The sequence below is a fragment of the Lutra lutra genome, chromosome 7, assembly GCF_902655055.1.
Source record: "Lutra lutra chromosome 7, mLutLut1.2, whole genome shotgun sequence".
NCBI classification, from domain to species: domain Eukaryota; kingdom Metazoa; phylum Chordata; class Mammalia; order Carnivora; family Mustelidae; genus Lutra; species Lutra lutra.
In genome coordinates, this window is record NC_062284.1 from 144,323,368 (window position 1) to 144,344,553 (window position 21,186).

General features: G+C 46.6%; 1 protein-coding gene across 7 annotated transcripts in view; it reads right to left on the reverse strand.

The window, feature by feature from the left end:
* MOK (MOK protein kinase) overlaps window positions 1-21,186 on the reverse strand; it is a 57,642-nt gene that overhangs the window by 29,633 nt on the left and 6,823 nt on the right. For all 7 annotated transcript variants that reach the window (XM_047735459.1, XM_047735456.1, XM_047735458.1 and 4 more), the window contains one exon: window positions 4,146-4,260. In XM_047735459.1, coding sequence (XP_047591415.1) covers window positions 4,146-4,260 — 115 coding nt within the window. Of the gene's footprint in view, window positions 1-4,145; window positions 4,261-21,186 lie in introns of those variants that run through there.

Below are 21,186 nucleotides of genomic sequence, written 5' to 3' on the forward strand. Positions count from 1 at the left end.
AGTTGTCTTTCTTTTAGAACTTTCTTCTAGAAACTATAAGGTCATTTCTTCCTATAAGTCAGAAATAACAGTAATACCTTTACTAGTGGAGGGAGCTTAGGAGCAATAGGGGTCAGTCCAGATCACCAATGGTTAATTTTATTTATTTTGCTATTTTTTTTACTTTGAAATCATTTTAGACTAACAGATGAGTTAAAAAGATGGTACAGAAAATCCCTGTAACCCAGCTGCTCCTAATGTTAACACCTTATGCAACATTTATCAAAACTAAAAAATTAACATTGGTACAGTTCTATTAACTAGACACTTTATTTGGATTTCCCCAGTTTTCTATGAAGGTCTTTTTCTCTTCCAGGACCCAGGACACCTCATTATAATTAAGACCTCCGGTCTACGACACTTCCTGTCTTTGTTTTTTACTACTTCGACAGTTGTAAGGGGTGCCAGGCAAGTATTCTATAGCATGCCCCTTAGTTTGGTCTGGTCTGATGTATTCTCATAATTAAATATTAAATATTAAATAATTAAAGGTTATGGATCTTCAGGAAAGAACACCATGGAAGTAATATGCTTGCTCTTTCAAACCCACTATATCAGAAAGGACGTGGTATCAATATGTCTTACGACTGATGATGTTAATCATTTAGTTAAGGTAGTATCTTCCAGGTTTTTCACTGTAAAGTTGTTATCCTTCCTTCCCTACTTTCTATCCCTTAGAAGCAAGTGCAGCCCATATTCAAGGGCCAGGAAATTAAGCCCCATCTCCTGAAGGAAGGAATACCAAACCATGTGTGGACAAATGTTAAAATCACCATAGTAATTAATAAATAGTTAGGGGGGGAACTCATTTGAGGCTCTGCAGAAATCCTGTTCTTGTTAAAGTTTCATCTACTTATTTTATTTAAGATTTTATTTATTTATTTGTCAGAGAGAGACAGCACAAGTGGGGGGGCAGCAGGCAGAGGGAGAAGCAGACTCCCCACTGTGCAGGGAGCCTGATGCAGGACTCGATCCCAGGACCCTGGGACCATGACCTGAGCCGAAGGCAGACGCTTAACCCACTGAGCCACCCAGGCATCCTATCACCTACTAATTTTAGTACCCATCAGCTTATCCTCCCTGAAGAAATTATTACTGTTATTCTAATGATGATTTTCTATTTCCATCATTCCTTCTATATTTATTAATTGGAATTTTTCTGAAAGGAAGAATTGTCCCCTCATTCCAATTTATTTATTCACTCATTTATTTATCAGTATGGACTCATGGTTATTGAAAAGACAGATGGGAGGGTAGAGAGAGAAAGAGAGAGAGAGATGTGTGTACATACAGACTAGTGTACAGATTAGTTCTGTCTGCTGAGTCTAGAGGGATCGACATTCCAGGAGCAATGAGCACATCTGGTGCCAAGATCTTGTTTTCTAAATACCTTTCTCCGGTAAAAGGAACCAGGGCTCCTTAGAGAAATGGATTATTCTAGGGGCAGGAAAAATACAAGATGAGCCTAGAGAATTTTGTGGTGCCAAAAATTAAAGCGTTAAAGAAGGAAAGGAAAAGAAAAAGGATGGAGCATATCAAGAGAACACAGGAGCCAACCTGAAAGAGCCTCCAAAGCCACAGCTGGGCTAATCTAAGCGGAACAATGATTAAATAAATAATGACAGTACTGGGTCATAATCTCCACTAGTTGTGAACATATGTATCAAGAGCAAATTAGGACTCACAAGAGTAAACCCAAAACCCAGTTGCTCTCAGGTTTGGATTACGTGGCTGGCAGATACTTGTCAAAACCAGCTCGAGACTCTATCGCTGACTCTGTACATCAAACAGCAACAAAATTCCACCAGCCCAGAGTAAGTGTACTTCCTTTCAAGTAAAGCCAATACCTGAAATTATGATGTATACAACAGAAGCTAAAGCCTTGATAATTCCCTAAACGTACATAAACTTTAAAAAAAAAGTAACACTGGGATGCCTGGCTGGCTCTGTCCGTGGAGCATCAGGCTCTTGATCTTGGGGTCCTGAGTTCAAGCCCCAGGGTGGGTGTAGAGATCACTAACTAAACAAATGAACAAAACAAAACAAAATAAAAAGTAACTCTGATTCAGCGGTATTTTTTAAAAACTTTTACTTATTCTGAGTTTTTTTTTTTTTAAACAGGGGTTCTAATCAAACTTTTTAAAAAAGATTTTATTTATTTATTTGTCAGAGAGAGAGAGAGCAGAAGCAGGCAGAGAGAGGAGGAAGCAGGCTCCCCACTGAGCAGGTAGCCGGATGCGGGGCTCAATCCCAGAACCCAGAGATCATGACCGGAGCCAAAGGCAGCAGCTTAACCCACTGAGCCACCCGGGCGCCCCTAATCAACCACCTTGTCAGTCAGGACAAAACACTTAACTGTTTCTGAACTCGCTCAGGAAGGACGGTGGCCGCTGCCCGCCTGCCCGCGCCGGCCCGGCCCCGCCTCTCTGTTCCTCCCTCGCTTAACCCTCAGGCACTTCGCGGCAAGGTGACCGCGCCCCGCAGGTCGGGCCGGCACCGGCGACCACGCTGCGCTCCACCGCGGGGAAAGCACGTCCCGTAGGAGACCAGCTTCTCCCGCGGGGCCGCGGTCACCAGACGGTAGTTCTCCGGCTAAAACTGAGCGTTCCCGGCCCCTCAGAGCACTGCTTCTCGACGCAAACCCTCCTGTGTCCGGACGCCTCCACCTCCCTGAGGGGCGCCGCGGGCCAGCACGACCGCAACAAGCCCTCGGACCGCCGGTCCAGCCGGAGGCGGTCGCGTGTGCCGGCGTCTGTCCCCTCCACTCTTCACATCACGACAGCAAGCCCTGCCGTCTGCCGGCGCGTCCGCCCCTGGCCCCGGCGGTGGAGGCTGACGGGGGAGGAGGCCCGTCGCGTCCTGGGGTGCACGTGCCCGTCCGCCGCTCCACGTCCCTTTCCCGCCAGCCTGCGCCGGCGGCGCGCGTCCGAGTGGCGGTCCCGGCAGGTGCGCTCTTCGGCTCGCGGCGTCGGGAGGCCCTCGGCGAACGCCTGCCACAGGCCTGCCACAGGCCGGTAGAGCTGCCGCCGCCGGAGGGGCGCAGGGAGGAGGAGCCCCGAGCGTGCGCGCACGGAGAAGCGAGGCACAGAGGCGAGGCCGCAGACGCGGCGGCCGAGGGCGGGCCCGGCCCGGCGAGATCGGGAGCTGCGGCGACGGCTGTCGGGCTGCTTCGGAGCTCTAAGCGCCTCTCCTCGTGTGCAAGCCAGCAGGGGGGCTGCAGACACCCCGTGGGGGGCCAGGAAGGGGACACGTCTGTGGTCCGTGCTCTCTGACGTGACTGGCGGCCCCACGGCCCCTTCCGACCCGAGACACGCTGTGTGGCGCCAAGAGGCTGACGTGAAGGTGCAGTCGAGCGCGGCCGCAGGCTGTGGGCCACGTGGCGGGCGCCTGTGGTGTCTGACAAGCAGCGGTCACCGCTGAGAGACTCCGATTCCTGGGCCGATTCCTGGGCCGTCAGAGGCCGCGCCTCACGCCTGCCTGCTCAGAGCTTCCCGCTGCCGCGAGGCCAGCACCTGCCTCGTTACCCTGACAGAGCCTCCCAGTCCCGCCGTGCCCGACTCCTGCCGCCGGAAGCAGCTGCGAGGCGAGGGGATGAGGAGACGCTCTGCGGGCCAGAGCCTCCGCACTGCCCCGGGGGAGCGCCCTCTCCACAGCGCTCCTGACCCCCCGCAGGGAGTGAACGAGTCCAACCCCGCCCGGAAACCGCTTCCCGCATATTAACGGGCGCGCAGTTAGTGAGATCAAAAGCGCCTCCCACGCGCTGAGACTGAGGGTGCGGATCTGAGGGCCCCACACGCACGTTCCAGGAGCACAGAGGCTGCGCGAAGGGAGGCGCGCGGGGAGAATGACACGTTCTGTGGCCGCTGACCGCGGACACTGCAGTAAGCCCGGACCTGACCGTCATCGTGACCGTCACCGTCCCGGAAGCAAGTAAAATCCCACACACGAGCGGTTCCGGAACCAGGTCAGCCCCACTCCTCCGCCCGGAGGACGCGGACTGCGTGTCACACGTTGTCACATGAGTACGTGTTTCCCGCGACGACGAGGGGCCCTTCCTGCTCTAGCCCTGCAGCGACCAAGCGGCGCACGTGGCCGCGACCGCCTACCTTTCGAAACGCTGCTTCATCTGTTTGCACGCGTAGTAGCCGCCGTCCCTCAGGCTCTGCATCTTCGTCACCTCGGAAAACGTCCCCTCTCCGATTTTGCCAACCGCTTTATAGCCTAGAACAAAACAGCCACACGGATAAACGCTGCGTGCTCGGGGACTGTGCTCACTTCCAGAAAGCGGCTCTTTCACCCAGACGGTAACCCCACGCTGGCATGCCGAGGACTGTTACTCCATGTTTCTTTCTTTTTTTTTTTTTTAACTTTATTTATTTATTTATTCGAGAGAGAGCGAGTAAGAGAGAGCATGAAAGGGGAGAAGGTCAGAGGGAGAAGCAGACTCCCCCTGGAGCTGGGAGCACGACGCAGGACTCGATCCCCGGACTCTGGGATCATGACCTGAGCTGAAGGCAGTCGCTCAACCACCTGAGCCGTCCAGGCGCCCTACTCCATGATTTCTAAGGTTCGGGGCTCCCCTTGGCTCAAGGGAAGCTGCCAGCAGGGGGAACTGCAGAAGAGGGTCAACGGGGCCAAACTTCCAGTTCCAAGAGAAGGAAGTACCGGGGATGGAACACGCCACAAGGTGACTGACCACAGCTAACACCCGCCGCATGACATACAGGACAGTTGTTCAGAGAAGAGTCCTAAGAGTGCCCATCACAAGGAGAAAATTTTGTTTCCTTTTTCCTTTCGATTGTACCTGCCGGAGAGGATGGGCGGTAGCTGAACACATTGTGGTCATCATTTCTCCATATGTGTAAACCAAACCGTCCTGCTGCCCATCTTACACTCATACGGCGACGCGTGCCCACTTTCTCTCAATACAACTGGGAAAAAAGTAAACAGGACTTTCACACATTGGGGAAAAAAACAAGCAGCTGGGTTGTGTGTCCGCAATGAGCAGCATCTCCTCCCTGGCTGTGCTCCCCCTCGTACAGCGGGGAAGCTCCCCGCCCGGACCCCGCCTGCGGGGAGAGGCTCAACGCCCGGTCAGAACTGGAAAGCAGATGACCTGAGTGGCGAGGCCGGCTGGAACTCTTAGCAGGAGCACCCGAGCTCGGGCTCTGTGGAGGCGTGGTCTCGCACCAGCGGCCTCCGAACCTTCCCCAACCTTCCCCTGAACGTCAGCCTCGGGGTCCTGCGGAAGGCCCAGATGATCTGCGGCCGGCTCCTGGCATTCTTGCATTTCCTGACTTTAGGAAAGCGGCCAGCAGCTTCGCTGGCTTTGCTGCCATCGCCACCACTGCCACTCCGGCTCAGATGACAGCTTCATAGCCGCCGATTCACCACATTAAATGCCATGCTGTCTGAAGTCCCTAGGGCAGTGGCTGTTTCTCAGACCAAACCCTGACAGGCGCAGGAACGAGGATCTTGAGCTAAGATGCCGGGAACAAAAAATGTAAGAAATACAGTCAGGTGGCAGACAGTAGGCTGGGGTGCTGGGGAGCCTGGCACGCCACGGCGAGGACCCAAGTCCCTCCTGCGGTGACCGCTGCCTGGCATGGAGCAGTGTCTCCCCAGCCTGCGGGCCTCTGGAAAGCAGTGGGAAGGGCCAGGGAGGTGGGGCATGTTGACTACTGACTGCCTCGGCAAAAGGGTTCCAGACAACAAGCTCAGCGCACAAATGCTACTTTTCAAGCAGAGATGGAAGGAATGAGAAAAACCCAAAAGGAAAAAGTCTTACTGGGTTGAAAAAGTTTCTTCAGTCCAAGTAAGAGAAGAGTAAGATAGTAAAATATGTTGACAGAAGCAGTCTGTGAGACTTCCCAGTCGCACAAAGAGTTCAGCGTGGCACGAAGATCACAGAAAGGCAGCTACTCCCCACCCCGGCCAGGCACTGGTTTCGGGGAGCTTGAAGGGAGGGCCCGGAGATCAGGACGAGACACAGAATGCAAGGCCCAAAAGAAACAGGGCAGCCTTTCGAACTGTGTCTAGGAAAGAACCATGAGTGTGGAGCTGACCAGAAGCAAACAGATCAGAAACCTGTTAAACAGACCTGGACCACAAAAAGCCCTGCCACCTCTGGGTCCCAGACCTACGCGAGCACAGAGCAGGCTTTACAAAGCACAGCCCCAAAGGAGGCCGCCCCCTCCAATGCCTCTCGGATAGCACACATCTGTAATGCCCACATGAGTTCTGATTTGAACAAACCAATGATAAAAGACAGTATTTTTTTTTAGAAGTAATAATGTTTCTTAGAAATATGTATAAAAATGAAAAAATTTCTCTACTAGCAAGAAATACTGAAGTACTGCCAGATGAAATGATAAGGTGTGTGAGATTTGCTTTAAAATGCTCCTGTGGGGGCGCCTGGGTGGCTCAGTGGGTTAAAGCCTCTGCCTTTGGCTCAGGTCATGATCCCAGGGTCCTGGGATAGAGCCCAGCATCGGGCTCTCTGCGTGGCAGGGAGCCTGCTTCCTCCTCTCTCTCTGCCTGCCTCTCTGCCTACTTGTGATCTCTGTCTGTCAAATAAATAAATAATCTTTTAATAAATAAATAAAAAATAAAATGCTCCTGTACGTTCCCACTGGCCACTGCTGAACGTGTACGCGGGGACAGTCACTTGGAGGGCAGTCTAACATACCCATTCCATCTGTAAGACATTCATACCCTCTGACACAGCAATTCCAAGTGGAGAACTTATCCTGTAAAAAACACTTGCTCAAGTAGGTATGACACGAGGATGTTCAACATTTTATTAATAGGGAAAAACTGATGCTCCCCCATGTGGAACTAGATAAATTATGTATGGTTTATCCATATAATAGAATATATTGAATATATTTTAAACAATGACCCAGATTAAGGGTGCCTGGGCGGCTCAGTCCATCAAATGTCAGACTCTTGGTTTTGGCTTGCGTCATGATCTCAGGGTGGTGGAATGGAGCCCCATGTCAAGCTACTTGAGAATTTCTTTCCCTCTGCCCTCCCCCTGCTCTCTCCGTCTCTATCTTTCTCTTTCTCTCAAAAAAAAAAAAAAAATTTGACACAGAATATTATTCCCTTTAAGATAATACACTTAATGCTCTCTCTGAGGGGTAAGGTTACCAGTGTCTCCTCACCTAAGTTAGATATTTTCCATAATGACAGCACCATTTTATTAAAAAGCAACAATAAGGGGCGCCTGGGTGGCTCAGTGGGTTAAAGCCTCTGCCTTCGGCTCGGGTGGTGATCCCAGGGTCCTGGGATGGAGCCCCACATCGGGCTCTCACCTCGGCAGGGAGCCTGCTTCCTCCTCTCTCTCTCTCTGCCTGCCTCTCTGCCTACTTGTGATCTCTGTCTGCCAAATAAATAAATAAAATCTTTTAAAAAAATAAATAAAAATAAAAAGCGACAATAAAAACTATAGACTCCAGGGAAAAAAGTGGCAGGGGTAAGAACAGCAAAATGTCATCACTGTAGAAACTAGGTAATGGTACACAGGAGAGCTCACTGTATTATTTTCTCTACCTCTGGCATGCTTGAAGCTGTCCATAATAAAAAGTCAGAATAACAAAATAAAAGCAGAGGAAAAGGCAGTCGCTGCGGCAGCCACAGCGTGCACCAAGACAGCAGGCAGAAAAAAGGAAAAACCAAACCTCCCCCATGCGACCCCCCGCCCCACACAAGCTCACGCCCCTCTGACCAGCCAGGAGAGAAATGAGCCCCGGGAAACAGCAGATAGAGATGATGGAAAAGCTACCAGGAAAGACTCCCGATGGGGAGCACCCACATAGGACTTGACGAGAGCATGAAAAACACCTCTCTTGTGAAAGCCCTGGAAACTCGGGGTTTTATGTATCCATTACAGCACCTGGGGAGCATTACCCTAATATACCTGATATATAAATATCATGTCATAAAACAGAAGCAATGAGAGACTTTTGAGAATTTGTATTTATAAGATTTCACAGAAAAGTCATCTTTTGCGGGCGCCTGGCTGGCTCAGTCAGTGGAGCCTACACCCCTCGATCTCAGCTCAGGTCTTTTTTTTTTTTTTTTTAAAGATTTTATTTATTTATTTGACAGAGAGAAATCACAAGTAGGCAGAGAGGCAGGCAGAGAGAGAGGAGGAAGCAGGCTCCCTGCTGAGCAGAAAGCCCTATGTGGGGCTCAAACCCAGGACCTGGGATCATGACCTGAGCCGAAGGCAGCGGCTTAACCCACTGAGCCACCCAGGTGCCCCAATCAGCTCAGCTCTTGATACCAGGGTCGTGAGTTCAAGCCCCACATTGGGCTCCACTGGGCACGGAGTTCACTTCAAAAAAAAAAAATCATCTTGTCATTCAATATTCAGTGACATTAGTTACAAAAATTCAGCCTATGCCTAATTTTTCAGAACAAACTTCTCCCTGTCTGAGATTTTACTTACTTATAAGTTACCAAATTAGCCAGCTCCTGTTTCCTGAGAACTGGTGGAAGGCACAGCGTCCTGCGTCAGAGACGAAAGACCTTATGACTCACAGTAGAGCCGAAGTCTCATGGTGGTGACACGATGGGCCCAGATGACACGTGTACATGCAACCGACTGCTTTACCAGAGAGAAACCCAGGGCCAGTGGCCCAGCCCTTCTTGGACAAGCAGCTCAGAGACGGATAAGCTCTGTCATCTGGCATACTCAGCGAGAACTTGCAGGGAAGCTCATGGCACAGAGCAAAGTGCTTCCCCCAACAGCTCATTACAGGGTTAATACACATGGCAACCACTTTTACTGAGACCGTACGTGGTATGGTATTGTCCTTGCCTGTAAGTATTCCTATATATGTCATATTGACTTCACTGCTACCTTTCAATCTCCCTCAAAATAACAATTTCAGTGCACATTTTCAAATATCTTAGCTTCAGGCCACATGAGATGAGAAAATCCTATTTGTAATTACATATTTGTAGAAATTGGAAAAAATGCTTCTCCCCAAGAACAGCACCTCCCCATGTTATTACCATTCAAAATGCCACACACTGCCACCACACAATGGCTACCGCGGGAGGAAATAAGGACCTGTGACTGCTGTGCATTTGGGAGACATTCAGCAACTCGTGCAGGGAAAGACTGAAGAAACAATTGTTTAAGTTGCTCACAAAAATTTATTTTCCAGGGGCGCCTGGGTGGCTCAGTGGGTTAAGCCGCTGCCTTCGGCTCAGGTCATGATCTCAGGGTCCTGGGATCGAGCCCAGCATCGGGCTCTCTGCTCAGCAGGGAGCCTGCTTCCTCCTCTCTCTCTGCCTGCCTCTCTGCCTGCTTGTGCTCTCTCTCTCTCTGTCAAATAAATAAATAAATAAATCTTAAAAAAAAAAAAATTTTCCAAAGAGGACTTCTAAGGAATCACTGAGAGTACCCTAAAAAGATAGGCCCTCGTCCTAACTCCTGGCACCTGTGACTGTTACCTTATTTGGAAGGTCTCTGCAGGTATAATTAAGTGAAGGATCTTGAAATGAGAATATTCTGGATTATCCAAGTGATCCAATGGCAAGTCCTTATATGAGACACAGAGGAAGAGCAGAGTGGTGGTTGCCAGGGCCTGGGGAATTGTGATTCAGCAGGTATGGAGTTTTAGTCATGTTGGGTAAAAAAAGTTCTAGAGGTTTATTGTACAATAACGTGCACCCTTAGCAATACTATACACTTAAAGGTTTATTAAGCGGGTAGAACTCATGTCATTGTTTTTCACAACAATAAAAAAAGGGAGAGAGACACACACATAGAAGAGGAGGCCATGTGAAGACAGACGCAGAGCTCCAGAAGCCTCTGGAAGCTGGAACGGGCTAGGAAGGACCTGAGGGAGCACAGTCAAGCTGACACCTTGATTTCAGACTTCTGGCCTCCAGAACTGGGAGAGAATACATTTCTGTTGTATTAAGTTCCCAAACTTGTGGCAATTTGTTGCAGCAGCCCCAAGATATGAACAGAATGTAATCAGTATTTTTTTAATCTAAGGAAAACTTTTTTTTCCATTAAAGGTAAATATTTTCTAAGTTTAACAACAGTAGCACTCGCTCTGAAAAGACTGATCTGCTTGACTACATAAACACATAAAACTCTAGCACCTGAAAAAACACTATAAAAAAAAGGCTAAGTTAATTATGAAAATGCCGTACAAACGACTGTTTATAGCAGATACAAGGAATATGGTAGCTCTGTAGCTTCTGACAGGGAAGAACCTTTTCAAGATATATTATTAAACAAAAAAGACAAATTAAGGAACAGCATCTCAACTATGTTAACATTTGTTTAAAAAAAAAAAAAGAAAAGTATACCCACAATATCCAGCAGAATGGCCCCCCAACAGTGTCTATGTCCCTGGAAATTGTGAATATTAGGCAGCATGGCAAGAGGGAATTAAGATGGCAGAAGGAAATGTTAAGGTTGCCAATGAGCTGACCTTAAAATAAGAAAATGATCCTAAACTTAGCAGGTAGGCCTTGTAGTGACAAGGTCCTTACAAGCAGCAGGAGATGGCAGAGCGGACAGAGTCAGAGAGACTAGAAGATGTGGAAGGGCTGTAAGTCTAGGAACGCATGTGGCCTCTAGAAGCTAGAAAAGGCCCAGAAACAGACTCTCCTCCAGAGTCTCCAGAAGGCACACAGCCCTGCCAACAACTTGATTTTAGCCCAGTGAGACCCTTTTCAGACTTCTGACCTCTAGAACTCTAATACAATGAATTTGTGTTTTTTTAAGCCATTGACTTTGAGACAATTTATTACAGCAGCAATAAAAAACTAAAACCCACAGACACACGTATGCTCCTCTACACACAGAAGGAACTGGAAGGAACATAAGAAAGCGCCAACAGTGCTCACCTCAGGGGAGGAAATCTAGACGGCTGGGGACAGGAGCTGAAAGGAGACCCACTTTTCACTATATAACCATCCATGCTCTTTTAAAGTTATACTTTGTACTTGTATTGTTTTTTCAAAGAAATAATCAATTGAAAACAATTTAAGGGATAATGTGATGTTTTTCTCATGGTTCCTTTAAGGAAAATGGATTATGAAATTAAAAACTAAGCATTTTGTTTAATATCATCTTAAAGCCAATGGTAATCCATGAAATAAAAATAATTTATGAGAAAATTTAAAATAACAAAACGTAAGATACCACTTCACACCCACTAGAACAGCTAGAATCAAAAAGTAAGCTAACAAATGTTGGCAAGGATGTGAAGAAGGGGAACTCGGGCCCATGGCTGGTGGGAGTAGAAAATGGTGTGTGGCCACCATGCAAAACTGTTCAGCAATTCTTCACGATGTTAAACAGAGTTACTCTGTGACCCACCAATTCTACTTCTAAGTATATACTCAAGAGAAATGGTCATTTACATCCAAACAATAACCCATACACAAATGCTCACAGAAGCATTATTCCTAGCAGCCAAAGGAGAAGCAACCCAAATGTCCACCAGCTAATGAACTGATCAACAAAACATGGTCTATCCACAAAGGGAAGTATTATGCAGCCATAGAAGGAATGACATCCTGACACAAGCTACATCGTGGATGAACCTTAAAAACATTATAAGAGAAACCATTGGGGCGCCTGGGTGGCTCAGTGGGTTAAGCTGCTGCCTTTGGCTCAGGTCATGATCCCAGGTCCTGGGTTCGAGCCCCACATCGGGCTCTCTGCTCAGCAGGGAGCCTGCTTCCTCCTCTCTCTCTGCCTGCCTCTCTGCTTACTTGTGATTTCTCTCTGTCAAATAAATAAAAACATTATAAGAGAAGCCAGACACAAAAAGCTATTTATACGGAATGGTCTGAAGAGGCAAATCCATATGCACAGGAGGTGGATTAGGGGTTCCTGGGTTGAAGGGTGGCGAGGAATGGGGAGTGACTGCTACTGGGGACGGATGCCTCCTGGGGACAATGAAAATGCTGTAATAGAATCGCATGATGGCTGTTGCACAACTCAGTAAAAATACCTAAAATCATTGAATTGTACATTTCAAATGGGTGAACTTTATAGTATGTAAATTATATCTCAATAGAGATATTCAAAGAGACACATTTCTGGCATGGAAAGTCAGAACACTGGTTACCCTTGGGAGGTGGTGTCACTGGAACGGACCCAAGGGGACTCCCAGGATACCGGTAGTGCGGCTTCTGATCTTGGAGCTGGTAACATGGGCGTGTTCACTTTATATATAAGTGGACCCACAGTTAAACCTGTGCTGTTCAAAGGTCACCTTGGTCCTGCCATTATATTACACCAAGACAGAAACAAACAACCAGAAAAACAAGGCAAGCTTCGGGCAACAGGGTATTATTATTTTAAGACTATTCCCTTAGGAGTTGTGAGCCCAGGGTCCTGGGGTTGAGCCCCAAGGCGGGCTCCCTAACTCAGTGAGGAGTCTGCTTCTCCCCTCCCTCTGATCCTCCTTCTGCTTCTCCCCACCCCTCCCCGCTCGTGTTCTCTCTCTGTCTCTGTCTCTGTCCTCTAGACTTTGCCACATGAACCTTTTTCCTTTCTTCATCTTGCTGTATGTCCTCTCACTGTAGTAAATCATAGCTCTGAGTAAAACTAGATCCTGAGTCCTGTGAGTCATCCTAGCAAATCACAGAAACTAGGGCTGGTCTTGGGAACCCTCTTCCCCGATGCTATTTACGCACACTTCAGCCTAAAGGAGTCAAATATCCTGGAGGTACGACCACCTCCTGTGGACGTCAAGCAAGATTTTTTTTTTTTTAAAGATTTTATTTATTTATTTGACAGAGAGAAATCACAAGTAGGCAGAGAGGCAGGCAGAGAGAGAGGAGGAAGCAGGCTCCCTGCTGAGCAGAAAGCCCGACGCGGGGCTCGAACCCAGGACCTGGGATCATGACCTGAGCCGAAGGCAGCAGCTTAACCCACTGAGCCACCCAGGCGCCCCCGTCAAGCAAGATTTATTCGGCATCTGCTACGCACCAGGTACGGTGCCATGCACTGTGGACACAGAGATCAGGTAAGACATAACCCTCACCTGGAAGACTTACAGTATGTTCCTCATGTCCCTAATGTTGGCTCCTTTTCTTCAATAAAAGAGAGGGAGGGCCACACACTTGTGTGTAGAAATATTAAGGTCAGATTAGGGACGCCTGGTGGTGCAGTCAAGCATCCGACTCTTGGTTTTGGCTCAGCTTGTGATCTCAGGTTCGTGGGATCGAGCCCCAGGTCGGGCTCTGCACTTAGCGTGGAGTTTGCTTCAGATTCTCTCTCCCTGTCCCCCTCCTGCTCATGTGCTCTCCAAAATAAAATCTTTAAACAATAAAAAATAAAGGTCAAACGAGTAAGCGCCTGTGTATATTCTTGAGCATGGGGTGCTTTAGATTCTAATTTGCTGGGACCCACCGAGTGGGCCTTAAAACAGATGTCTTTCCCTCATTCTATAGGCACCAGCTCCTCTGTTACAGAAGGGCTCACGTTCCACTTCGCACTTCTCGCAGGAAGGCCCTAAACCCCTTAAAGGGGGAGGTCACAATCTGTTCTCTTTGTGCCCTGTGCACTCAACAAATGAATCCGAGAAAATGCCTGGTCATGTGCCTTACTCTAATATTCCTATAGTCCCCCGGACACACAGGGTGGGAGGAACACCACTGACAAGGGAATCACAAAATTATTACTATTGACCAGCGGGCAACCAATCCTTTTCTATTCATCTCCATCTTTACGCTGAGTAACCCCAGGGCACCCGGGTGACACACTTGCTTAAGCATCAGATTCGTGGTTTCGGCTCAGGTCCTGATTTCAGGGTTGTGGGATCCAGCCTCAGGTGAAGCTCTGCACTCAGCAGAGTCCGCTGAAGTTTCTTTCTTCCTCTCCCTCTGCCTCTCACATCTCCCCACCCCACCCACGCATGTGTGCGTCCTCACATTCAAAACAAATGAATCTTTAAATACTGGGTATCTCCAATCACATTGAGAGGGACCTCTTGTCTCTTAGATACTTCCTTTCCCAAGTCAGACCATCCATATAAATGCAACAGTGAGATGAAAAGGATGAGGAGGATAAAGTGGCCAGAAGACTCCTTCAATTACCTTCTAGAAGTTTTATAGTCCTTCAATAAGCTGTTTTTTAGGATATGTTTTTCCCAATCACATGCCAAGAAAGGATGCATAAGGTAAATTCAGCCTTACCCACAGGCAGATCCCCGGAAACATAAAAAACAAACCAAACCAAGTTAGGTGATCACAGCTACTATTGCTGTGCAGTTACCATATGTCAAGCACCATTCTTTTTTCATTCTCACAATCCCTGTTTGTTTTTTTAATTTCTTTTCAGTGTTCCAGAATTCACTGTTTATGCACCACACCCAGTGCTCCATGTAATATGTGCCCTCCACAATACCCACCACCAGGCTCACCCAACCCCTAACCCCCCTGCCCTCCAAAACCCTTAGTTTGTTTCTCACAGTCCGCAGTCTCTCATGGTTCATCTCCCCCTCTGATTTCCCCCAACTCCCTCCTCCTCTCCATCTCCCCATGTCCTCCATGTTATTCCTTATGCTCCACAAGTAAGTGAAACCATATGATAATTGACTCTCTCTGCTTGACTCATTTCACTCAGCATAATCTCCTCCAGTCCTGTCCATGTTGCTACAAAAGTTGGGTATTCATCCTTTCTGATGGAGGCATAATACTCCATGGTATATATGGACCCACATCTTCCTTATCCATTCATCCGTTGAAGGGCATCTCGGTTCTTTCCACAGTTTGGCGACCGTGGCCATTGCTGCTAAGAACATTGGGGTACAGATGGCCCTTCTTTTCACTACATCTGTATCTTTGGGGTAAATACCCAGAAGTGCAATTACAGGGTCATAGGGAAGCTCTATTTTTAATTTCTTAAGGAATCTCCATACTGTTCTCCAAAGTGGCTGCACCAAGTTGCATTCCCACCAACAGTGTAAGAGGGTTCCCCTTTCTCCACATCCTCTCCCACACAAGCACCATTTTTAAAAATAAACTTTTAACCTTAGAATAGTCTTAGATTTACAGAAAAATCCACAGATAATATAGAAATCCCCATATACCTCATATCCAGTTTCACCTACTATTTTTTTAAAGATTTTATTTATTTATTTGACAGAGAGAGATATCACAAGTCAACAGAGAGGCAGGCAGAGAGAGAGAGGGAGAAGCAGGCTCCCTGCCGAGCAGGGAGCCTGATGCGGGGTTCGATCCCAGGACCCTGAGATCATGACCTGAGCTGAAGGCAGAGGCTTAACCCACTGAGCCACCCCGGTGCCCCTCACCTACTATTAACAGCTTACATTTGTCATAATTAACGAACCCATATTCACACATTATTTATTTTAAAGATTTTATTTTTTAAGCAATCTCTACACCCAATGTTGAACTCAAACTTACAACCCCGAGATCAAGAGTCGCACCCTTTATCGACTGAGACAGCCAGGGGTCCTCGACACATTCTTATTGACTAAAGTTCATGCTTTATTCGGATTACTTAGTTTTTACCCGGTATCCTCTTCTGTCCCAGAATCCATCTAGGACACTGCTTTACAGCTAGTCATCCTACATCCTTAGTCCCCTCATGGCCGCGACAGTTCCTCAGACTTTCCTTGGTTTGTGACATCGACAGTTTTGAAGTCAATGGTCGGGTATTTTCCAAGATGTCTTTGTACTGGAATCTGTCATCATCTTCATCATTAGACTCAGGTTATGGGTTTGGAGAAGACCAGAGTACTGTGGTACCATATTGGCACATCATATCGAGGGCCCATGTCATCAGCGTGGCTTGTCACCATTGACGTTGACCTCAATCACCAGGCTGAGGTCTTGTCAGGTTTGTCCCCTGTAAAGTGACTTTTCCCCTCCCCTCTTCTATACTCTTTGGGAAAATTTACCACACATATTCTACACTTTGAGTGGGAAATAATATTCCCGTGAGGATAGAGCATCCATTTAAATTATTTGGAATTCTTTTTTTTTTTTACATTTTATTTATTCATTTGACACAGAGAGATCACAAGTAGGCAGAGAGGCAGGCAGAGAGAGAGGGGGAAGCAGGCTTCCCGCTGGGCAGAGAAACCGATGAGGGGCTCGATCCCAGGACCCTGAGATCATGACCTGAGCCGAAGGCAGTAGCTTAACCCACGAACCATCCAGGTGCCCCTTTGGAATTCTTCTATATATAAATATATAAACTTCTCTACATGAGAAGTTTATCTATTCTAATTAATCATTTATATTATATGAACCCATAGATATTCATTTTATATATAAATATACATATAAATTTTGGGATTTATATATATATTTGGGATTATCCAATACTATTTTATTTTGTTGCTTAAATTGTTCCAGGTTTGGCCACTGGGAGCTCATTCACAATTGTTCCTGTGTCCCTCTGACATGCCCCTTCAGTAAAGGGTTTGTTTTTGAGTATTTTCTTACTTCCTGGTACTACAAAATCCTGTGTATTTCCTGTCTCAGTCTAAGGATCAGCCATTTTTCCAAGATGCCTTTTACAGGAGAATGGTGTTTATTAAACACCAAGCTCTGAGTACTAGGAGTCAGGCACCATTTTACACTTAATCATTTCAACAATCCCACGCAACAGGGTACCCCATCAGCCCTATCTTACAAATGAGGTTAAGCAGCCTGCTCAAGGTCACATCAATAAACAGCAGGGCAGGGCTTTAAAAGCAGGCAGTCTGACTCCAGAAACCATTTCCTGACGACACTACCACTGCTGTCCCCCAGGAGCAGAACACTGCCAAGAGGATGCGGATGAAGTCACACTGACGCACTTATAGGAGCATTGACCTTGGCAACAGATCCTTTTCAAAGGCTAACAAGGTCCAGAAAGGCAGAATTTGGGAACCCTGCTGCCAACGATATAGGGACACATCCTCTGGGGTGAGGAAGAGTGAAAACACAAACTCCAGTTGCTGATGGCTTACCCCTCATAATCAATGACCAGAGTACTGCTTGGTCTCTCCTTATCTGGTAACTTTCAGACTTCTGGTACAGCCAGTCCATCCGGCGAGCTGGTCACTCAGTATTCCCTGATGTCGCCTACGTTGAGCTGTAACTTCGTGCCTTTTACAACACAAGAGGATGGTTTAACCAAGTGGGAACAACCAGCTCTTAAAACTTGTTAAAGCACCTCCACTAGAATGGCTAAAATTAAAACACTGAAAATGCCAAGTGTTAGTGAAGATGTGGACTCAGCAGATCTCTCATACGTGCATAATGGGGACAGAAAATGGTATAGGCGCTTTAGAAACCAATCTGGAGGTTTCTTATAAAGCAAAGTATCCACTTACTGTACAAGCCAGCAATTCCCCTGCTAGGAATCTACCCTAGAGAAATGAAAACATAAATCCACGCAAAGACTTGGACGTGAGAGCATTCCTAGCAGTGTTACCAACAACAGCCAAAAATGGAAACAACCCACAGGTCCACTAACTGACAAATGCATAAACAAACTCAGGTATATTCATACAGTGGAATGCCACTCAGCAATAAAATGACCGAACTACTGACACAGGCCACTATGTGCACAAACCTCAGAAGCATCAGGCTAGATCGAAGAGGCCAGATTCCAACGACCATGCACATTTACAGATACACTGATGACACTTCAGTTTCATGAAACTCTAGAAAAGGCAACATTTTGGCAATAGGAGGATACCAACGATCCATGGAGCCGGGAGCAGGGGCAGGAGACTGACTGCAAAGGGGCCCAAGGGAACTCTGGGTGGGCGGATAGAAAGAAGCACTCTCTGTCTTGACTGTGGAGGGGAGACACTACTGTCTACATTTGCCAAAAATTCTCAGACTGTACACTTAAAATCGGTGAATTTTATTCTGTGCAAATTATACCTCAACAAAGTTGTTAAAATCAGGAGATTCGACATTTAAAAATTCAAGTCAGGGGACGCCTGGGTGGCTCAGTTGGTTAAGCAGCTGCCTTCGGCTCAGGTCATGATCCCAGCGTCCTGGGATCGAGTCCCGCATCGGGCTCCTTGCTCAGCAGGGAGCCTGCTTCTCCCTATGCCTCTGCCTGCCATTCTGTCTGCCTGTGCTTGCTCTCTCTCCCTCTCTCTCTGACAAATAAAATCTTTAAAAAAAAAAAAAATTCAAGTCAGATCCTTACTCCACCATACACTTAAATACTGGTTAATATTGGTAAAAGGTTGAACGTAAAAGTCAAATTCAAAGAAAATGTACTTTATTTACCAGCCCCTTGGACAGGGAAGGTCTTTTCACACAGAAGTTCAATATAATCATGAAGAAGGAACATCAAGAGGTGAGCCTTGCCACACATTTTAACATGTTTACATCAAAAACTTAACAAAATGTAAAAAACAACAACAACAAAAAAACAAACTTAACAAAATGTAAAGGCAAACTACGACCTGAGGAAATATTTGCAACAAATATGAGGATAGCTAATATACTTAACTACAAAGACCACTTACAAATAAGTAAAATTCTAGAATCTCTCAAAGAAAGTGGACAAAAGGGGCTCAGTGGGTTAAGCCTCTGCCTTCGGCTCAGGTCATGATCTCAGGGTGCTGGAATCGAGCCCTGCATCGGGCTCTCTGCTCAGCGGGGAGCCTGCTTCCTTCTCTCTCTCTGCCTGCCTCTCTGCCTACTTGTGATCTCTCTGTCCAATAGATAAATAAAATCTTAAAAAAAAAAAAAAGTGGACAAAAGGGTACAAGACAATTCACTTAAGAGATAAAAATAGCCAGTAGGGAAAACTACTGGCACTTAAAGGAATACAGAAGGAACAGCCTTTTTTTTTGTTTAATCTATCGAATTGGTAAAGGTCTACAACAAGTGTATTCCACCAAGGAACAAGGTTGTGGTGTGGCACTGGCCATGTGACACGGCACAGCTAATGGGGAAATGAAATGTGCACAAGCAAGACCACTGAGAATATCCACTGCCTTCCCTGGTGATGACGGGCTTCCTAGGGAAAGGGCATAAGGAAGTCTCACTTTCTGATTAATCGTTCCGTATTGTGTAAATATTCTCCAGCAAACATGAATTACTTGTTTAAGCAGGAAAAAGATATTAGGAAGAAAAAAGGCCACATCCTTTAGCTCAGCAATTTCACTTCTAGGTTTCTGTCCCAACGATACCAACAGAGACACAAACGAACACAGTGATATTCATCACGGTACCGTAATGGCAAGAATGCTAAAAGCTTAAATACCTAACATCAAGGAATGATCTAATAACAGTTTCAACCACAAGCTGAAATATTATGTAGCCATTAAAAATGGTTCTTTCAGGGCGCCTGGCTCAGTGGGTTAAGCCTCTGCCTTCGGCTCGTGTCATGATCCCAAGGTCCTGGGATCGAGCCCTGCTTCGGGCTCTCTGCTCAGCAGGGAGCCTGCTTCCCCCCCTGCACTCCCCACTCTGCCTGCCCTTCTGCCTACTTGTGATCTCTGTCTGTCAAATAAATAAATAAAATCTTTAAAAAAATGATTCTTTCAAATAATATTTAATGATATAGGAAAATGTTCACCTATAATTTAAGTGAGAAAAAGATGGTAACAATCACACAAATACACATACACACAAGAAAGGGAATGGGTATAAATACCTAAAATACTTTCTTTTTTTAAAGATTTATTGACTTATTTTAAAGCAAGAGCACAAGCGGGAGGGGCAGAGGGAGAGGGGGAGAGAAACAAGTGGACCCCACGCTGAGTGCAGAGCCTGACATAGGGCTCAGTCCCAGGACCCTGAGATCATGACCTGAGCTGAAACCAAGAGTCAGACACTTAACTGACGGAGCTACCCAGGTGCCCCCATAAAATATTTTTTAAAGATTTATTTATTTGAGAGGGAGAGAGAATGAGCACACGGGGGTGAGGGAGGGGCAGAGGGAGAGAGAGAATCTCAAGCAGGCTCCTCACTAAGCACAGAGCCTGATGCGGGGCTCGATCTCACGATCCTGAGATCATGACAAGCAGAAATCAAGAGTTGGACACTTAATGGACTGAGTCACCCAGAAGCTCAAAATATGTAAAATACCTTAAAGTAGGGGCGCCTGGGTGGCTCAGTGGGTTAAGCCGCTGCCTTCGGCTCAGGTCATGATCCCAGGTCCTGGGTTCGAGCCCTGCATCAGGCTTTCTGCTCAGCGGGGAGCCTGCTTCCTCCTCTCTCTCTGCCTGCCTCTCTGCCTGCTTGTGATTTCTCTCTGTCAAATAAATAAATAAAATCTTTTTAAAAAAAAATACCTTAAAGTATCTATGTCTGGGTGGGATTAGCAATGACTTTAGTCCTCCTCATTATTCTTTTCTATATTTTTCAATGTTCACAATGAATAAACATTACCTTAAATGTGTGTGGGTATGGGCATTATCAAGAGCTTTAAGAAATCAGTTAACATGTGGGCTAATCACCAACAGAAACATGAGCTCAAAATGAACTGACTAGATACTATAACAGCAGTTTAAAGGGAGACAGACATAAGACAGACATAGCTGGGCTATGGACTGAGGAATTCAGTTTGAGAAGAGAAGAGAAATTTTATTTTATTTTTTTAAAGAATTTTTATTTATTTATTTGACAGAGAGAGAGAGAGCACAAGTAGACAGAGTAGCAGGCAGAGGGAGAGGGAGAAGCAGGCTCCCCGCTGAGCCAGGAGCCAAATGTGGGACTCTATCCCAGGACCCCAGGAACATGACCTAAGCCAAAGGCAGATGCTTAATCAACTGAGCCACCCAGGTGCCTGGAGAAAAGAAATTTTACACAATACACCCTAATTTGTGTTTCATCACAGACAGGAAGACTTACTTAAAAAACAACCAAAACCACACCAGTCAACCATACACTTCGAAGTGGTTTAAGTAGAAACTCCCCATGTGTGCCAGCATCCCTGGCCGGCTCCAGACCATCATAACCAGCAAGTGATCAACCCAGCTGGGGCTCTGAAAATGGCCATGGTGGATAAAGGAGCACTTATTTCCCTAACGACTCTTTCAATAGACAGAAGGGCTGGGTATAAAATAAGAATGAAAGTTAGGGGAGAGAAAAAGAGAAACACCCTTATGAAAAAACACCTAGGAAAATAATTTCCTATTCTCTCCAACAGGATCTGGCATATTT